Source organism: Coffea eugenioides, chromosome 2, assembly GCF_003713205.1.
Source record: "Coffea eugenioides isolate CCC68of chromosome 2, Ceug_1.0, whole genome shotgun sequence".
NCBI classification, from domain to species: Eukaryota; Viridiplantae; Streptophyta; class Magnoliopsida; order Gentianales; family Rubiaceae; genus Coffea; species Coffea eugenioides.
The window spans coordinates 68250303-68256110 of record NC_040036.1 but is presented as its reverse complement, the minus strand read 5'-3'; the positions used below and the strand labels follow the sequence as shown (position 1 = coordinate 68256110).

At 34.0% G+C, this 5808-nt stretch overlaps 1 protein-coding gene across 1 annotated transcript; it reads left to right on the top strand.

Moving 5' to 3' along the window:
* Positions 1–4959: 4959 nt before the first annotated feature.
* On the top strand, positions 4960–5808 carry LOC113760090 (vinorine synthase-like). The gene is made up of 2 exons (XM_027302664.1): positions 4960–5119; positions 5201–5808. Exons 1-2 carry the CDS (start codon positions 4960–4962, stop codon positions 5806–5808), a joined length of 768 nt encoding a protein of 255 aa, XP_027158465.1.

Below are 5808 nucleotides of genomic sequence, written 5' to 3'. Positions count from 1 at the left end.
TTCCAACAACCGTCTGTCACACTCTGTGTAAGGCTACATCTTGTCCTTGTGTGCCCTTGTGTGTCCCTTGTGTAGTATGCCAACCCATCTATTTATAGGGAATATTATTTGGTCAAAAAATTCAAATAATAATAGGAAACCAGTTCTAATTCCTAGACTTATACATAATAGGAAATAACTTCTAATCTTAAACAAAATAGAATATTTCTTGGTTACTACTTCAAGTAACTAAAATCAATTAGGAAACTAATTACTTTCACACAAAACAAGAATCCTACCTAAAAGAAATTAAGTCAATTTCCTAACACTTTTGTTGTTGCAGTTGCTGTGATGTGTACTATTTGAAATTTAGGATGCAACTCTTAAATTTCAACTGGTTTCTTTTATTTGCTATTGTTTGTTGGTTGAGACGGGCTCAGACTTCCTTGTCAGTTGTCATTTAAGGCCTCGTTTGCGGTTCTTTTTGAAAAAAGTCCAAAAGGAATTTACGGTCTCGTTTGGAGTTGCAATTATTTATAAAAAAAAAACACTTTTAATACAAGTGCTTAGAAGTGCTTTTAACAAAAGTGTTTTTAAATTACCAAAAACTAAACTCCTTAAGTTACAAAAAACTAATTACCACATACCTTAAAAGTACTTTTAGTGTTTAAAAGCTTTTTTTTATTTATAAATGTACCCCAATCCTAAAAGGTCTAAAAACTCTAGAGCATAATAGAAAACAGGACAAATTTATCCAAAAGGGTCTAAGAATTAGAAGATAAGAAGATTCAAAATTCAATGGAAGGGTATACAATTGCATGTTAGGGAAGTGGAGTATGGCTTGTAAACCTCCCCTAGAAAGTCCCTGAAGCTGCTCTTGCGGATTTGACATAAATGAATATGCCTATTTGGTTTCCCCAAAAAAAAAAAATAAAGTACATAAAATTTGGAAAAATTGAGAGTGAGATATTGGTCACTGTTCACAGATTAACATATCTAAAATATTTATCCTTAAATGATTAAACTACCCTCATACAATATGCTTTTTATCGAATAATGTGCATCATAACAAGAAGAAATGTGTACTTTTACGAACGTTAGTGTACATTTGGAATATGGATGCACATATACAAACACAAATGTGGACATATGAGCATATGCCCCCTACAACATTTTTGAATTCAAATATGTACTTTGATAATTTTATGTGTATGTTGAGATGTGCAAATTTTGGAAATTTGGGCTAATTTTGAAATTTTACTACACATTGGATTACTTTGGTAAAAACCCTTTAAAACTTGAGCTAGTAAATTTAATCTCTTCTCATTAATAACAAATAACAAGAAAGTTATCAATCCCATTTGTACAAATTGTACAAGAAAAAAGTGATAAATGTCAAGCAAAAACTCTTCCATATAAGCAAGTTGCAACAAATTCGTATGCTCAAAGAGTGTTGGCAGACTATCTGATTTTCACTTCTAATGGGTTCTATTTTGGCAAAACCTAATTGATACGTTTAAAATTTAGGATACTGCCTCTTGGACTACAGGAAGGTGCCCTAACAAGTTTGGGGCAGATGAACCTTGTGGTCAGTATTCAACTGTTTATGGGCGCTGTAAAAGTTGTATAATGTGTTTTTACTCATCACAAATAATTTGTACAATTTTTTAACAAGAACTGAAAAATGAAAACACTCTATTTGGAAAAATAAAGGGGTCCAAATCTAAATTTTTTGCACGAAATCTGGACTACACCTTTTTTTTTTTCATCTTGTTCCATTTGTGAATTTGGAAGACAATTTGCATATGTATTGTATATCCAACCACGATAGAATCGTAATAATATATACACCATCAGTGTATATAAGATTTACTCTTCCTTTTATAAATGTGGTATATGACAATAGAGTTCACCTATAAAAAGCAACTTCAAATCATGACATTCCTAAACGATAGATACAAATATGAGAATTTAAGATCAAAGAGGTGGTAATATTAGTGAATAGTTGACTTTTTGGTAGTTCGATCGTTGCCAATCTCATTCCTGCATAGTGGACTTTAATTTTTTAAAATTTTTTTCCTCTGTAAGACAGTATGTGTCTAAAAGAATCTACATCAATGGTTAATTCGAGCAAGTCCTCTTGAAAAATATTTTTTTCTTATCTTATTCTCCTTAAGGTTGAATTGCACCAATAAAAAAGAAGTTCTTATCACTCTCTCCTCTTTCTCTCTAGAAAAAAAGAATTCTAACTAAAACTCCCTTCAACTCTCCCATGGGAGAGAGATCAGATTTTTCTGATCTTTCCCTATGGGAGGAGCCTTCTCTATAGATTTATTTTTGTTTTTTTTTTTGGTAGAGTATTGCTTTTATTGCCCCATCAGAAACTTACAAGCCGAGAACAAGACTAGTCATCAAGACGATCCTTTGATAGTTCTAATAGAGGGAAAGCCTAGCATATCCAACCTAACTTCCCCCCTTGCTAGTTGTGGAAGAGAACAGAGCTGGTGATAGACCCTTACATGATCTTGCGGATGCAAGATACCTACATTAGCTAAGATGTCAGCCACTTTGTTGGCTTCCCTAAAACAATACGAAAACTGTGTAGAATCCGCGACTAGCCGCCATATTTGATGTACCTCCCTTCGAATGTGCCATGGACACTGGAACCTCCATTGTAATATACCCACAAGTACCAGTGAATCTATCTGCACTCGAACCTGCACAAAGCCTTGCTAGAAACATAGGCGAAGCCCCGTTAAAAGTGCTAATGCTTCAGCGCACAAACTTGTATTGACCCCCAGGAAGACGGAGAATGCTACCAACACCCGACCGTTTGAATCCCGTAGTATTCCACCTCCACCATTTATCCCTGGATTCCTCTTCGAGCACCCATCCGTATTAAGGGACAAGATCCCCCTCCCTGCTTCCTGCCACCTGACCAAATGGACCCGACGTATTGGCGGCGACTGAGAGAGCCTTTCAAAAAACTAATCAAAGCTACAATCCCATGTTGAAACTTAATCTCAACCACCGCGGAAATGTCCCGGAGAATGCCATGACAAATCTCCCCACTATTCAGTTTGACCCCTTCAAAAGATTGCTTTGTTCCGTGCCTTCCAAACATGCCAACAGATGAAGCTTGGCAGAATGGAGACAACAAAACGCCTTTGAGCATCCGAATTCGCGGACATCGACCAAGCAGCCAATCTCTCTCGCAAGGATACTGCCTTCTCTATAGATTTTATTTTATTTGTGTGAATAAAATTTCTCCTAAAATTTTCTAATAAGAGTTTCTTCTCTATTTAGGGTTGTCTAGTGAAAGTTTTCTTCTCTCTTAACTTTTTTAGTGAAGTTTTATTCTCTCCTAGGGATTTCCAGTGAGAGTTTTTGGTAATTTTTTCATTTTTCTTTTATTAGATATGAGTTTTTCAAATTTTGATTATCAGATCTGGAATTTCTTGGATCTATTCGGTAAATCTCATCATAATATCTATACTTGAAGCAGTTAATCAGTAGATCTGGAGATTGGAAGTATGCACAGATGTTCGTGGAGTTATAATTATTTTCTCTCATTTTTTAAATTTGGAGCTTTATAATATAATATTTATTGTTCTTAAAATCTGGAGTATCCTTTCTTCATATATGTTCTTTGATATCTATATATGTTTGATGATGTAATTTCTGCTGTTAGTTCAAATTTTAATGAAATTATGATATTTATTAAAAAAAGAATCTACATCAATGACTAAGAAAAGAATCATGTACACTTTTACAAACAATTTAATCTGAGCTGGGACACAAATATGGATAAATTAGTCTAAACTTTAATATACTCTATTAGTCTTCATAATTGAATTAGCTGAAAGAAAATAGTAAAATTAATCATTCCTTTAATTTAATCTTGTATGACGTTAATGATTTCATAATAATGGCACAGAGTTTGATAAAATACTTCTACTCTCTCTCTCTCATTTTTAAAAAGATTTTAGATTATCTTTGAGGAAAAGCGCCATATTATATTGAATAAATGTCAATAGGTCTACATCACATTCGTTATGACTTGTGATTTTTGACTTCTGCTTCAATATTTCTATGGAAAGTAGGACAATTAGCAGACGACAAATTTGAAGATGTGCTATATTTGATCATCTCAACCTGTGCCCATTAGAGTTTAATAATTTTGCACTCTATTCATGGAAAAAGATTTTTAAAGTGGAAAATACTTTTTTTCTTTAACAAGTGTAAGCTACAAAGCACTTGATATTTTTCTAGCTCAATCACAATTATTGTCCACTTTGAAATATGAAAGAAAAAAATTAAAGCAAATTACAAGTCTACATTACCAGCCTCATAAGTTCTAGTTAATGCTTAACACGTATATTACACGAGTAATCTGTTAATAGCACTCAATTTTTAAACAATTAACTTAATCAGAACGCTAATGTTAGTAGCAGATGAATTATCTCGAAAAGACCTCTATTTGTTCACATTACATCAAATTCTAAATATATAAAAAATTATTAAAAAATGACTAATTGTAGAAGCTTTAGGTAACAATTCTTTCATAAAATAGCCAAATAGGTGATTACTTAATTACTTACTAAATAGCTAGGTTGAGTAAGATCTTATTAACATATGTAAGCATCATAGGGTTAGACCTCATGAACTTCTTTAATTCCCATATTACTAAATAATCAGCTGTAGAAAAGACTAAAGCTGTTTTACTAGTAACAGATCAACATCATTCAACTAATCAACTAATTAGGTACAACAACAGATCAATAATTCTCCTTATAAAAGTCTTTGATTCTATTTATTTGTTTGTTTATTTATTTTTTGGATTTGCAATCGTTAACAATATTTTGTATACATAGTGATCTCCAAGCTCTATCAGATAAATCAAATCCAATTCTAGGTTTTGCACTGCCTTTCTGTCATCACTTCCTATCAATTCACAAGGAGCTTCAAAAAGTAACAAAAATGGTGACCAATTTGGAGATATTGTCAAAAGAGATGATTAAACCATCATCTCCAACACCCCATCACCTTAGAAACCTCCAATTATCCTTGCTAGACCAAATTACACCATCTGCTTACATCCCTCTTATTTTCTTCTACAATGCTAACCAGTTGCAATCTAGTAACAAAGACCATCCCAAAATTGCTCAAATCCTCAAGTAATCCTTGTCTAATGTTTTGACTCAATTTTATCCCTTGGCAGGAGGGCTTACCAGTGAGATATCTTCAGTTGATTGCAATGATTCTGGTGCACTGTTTGTTGAAGATCAAGTTCATACTACCCTCTCGGAGGTTATAGAAAAACCCATCATGGAGGAACTCAAACAATTTGTTCCTCTTGAGTCAAATGCCAGAAGTGCCATAGATAAGCCCAAAACAGTACTTCTTGCCGTTCAAATCACTTTCTTTGATTGTGGAGGCGTAGCTATAGGAGTGCAAATTTCGCACAAAATTGCCGATGGCACGTCCTTGGTTACATTCTTGAATTCATGGGCAGCAAGCTGCCGCGGAGATGATGAACATATGTTACCACCTGCTTTTGAGTGGGCGAAACTTTTTCCTCCAATAGATATGTCATGTTTTGGTTTCAAACTACCCACAGCCAAGACGAAAGAAAAGATTGTGACTGAACGCTTTGTGTTTGACAAGGAAAAGCTTGCAAAACTTAAACAAGCTGCTGCTTCTATTCCTGGATCAAAAGGAAACTATCCTACCCAAGTGAAGGCTGTTTCAGCTTTCATTTGGAGCAATTTCAGAACGGCATCCAATTCTAAGAAGATGGTTACAGCATCCCCGACTTCCTCTCACTAA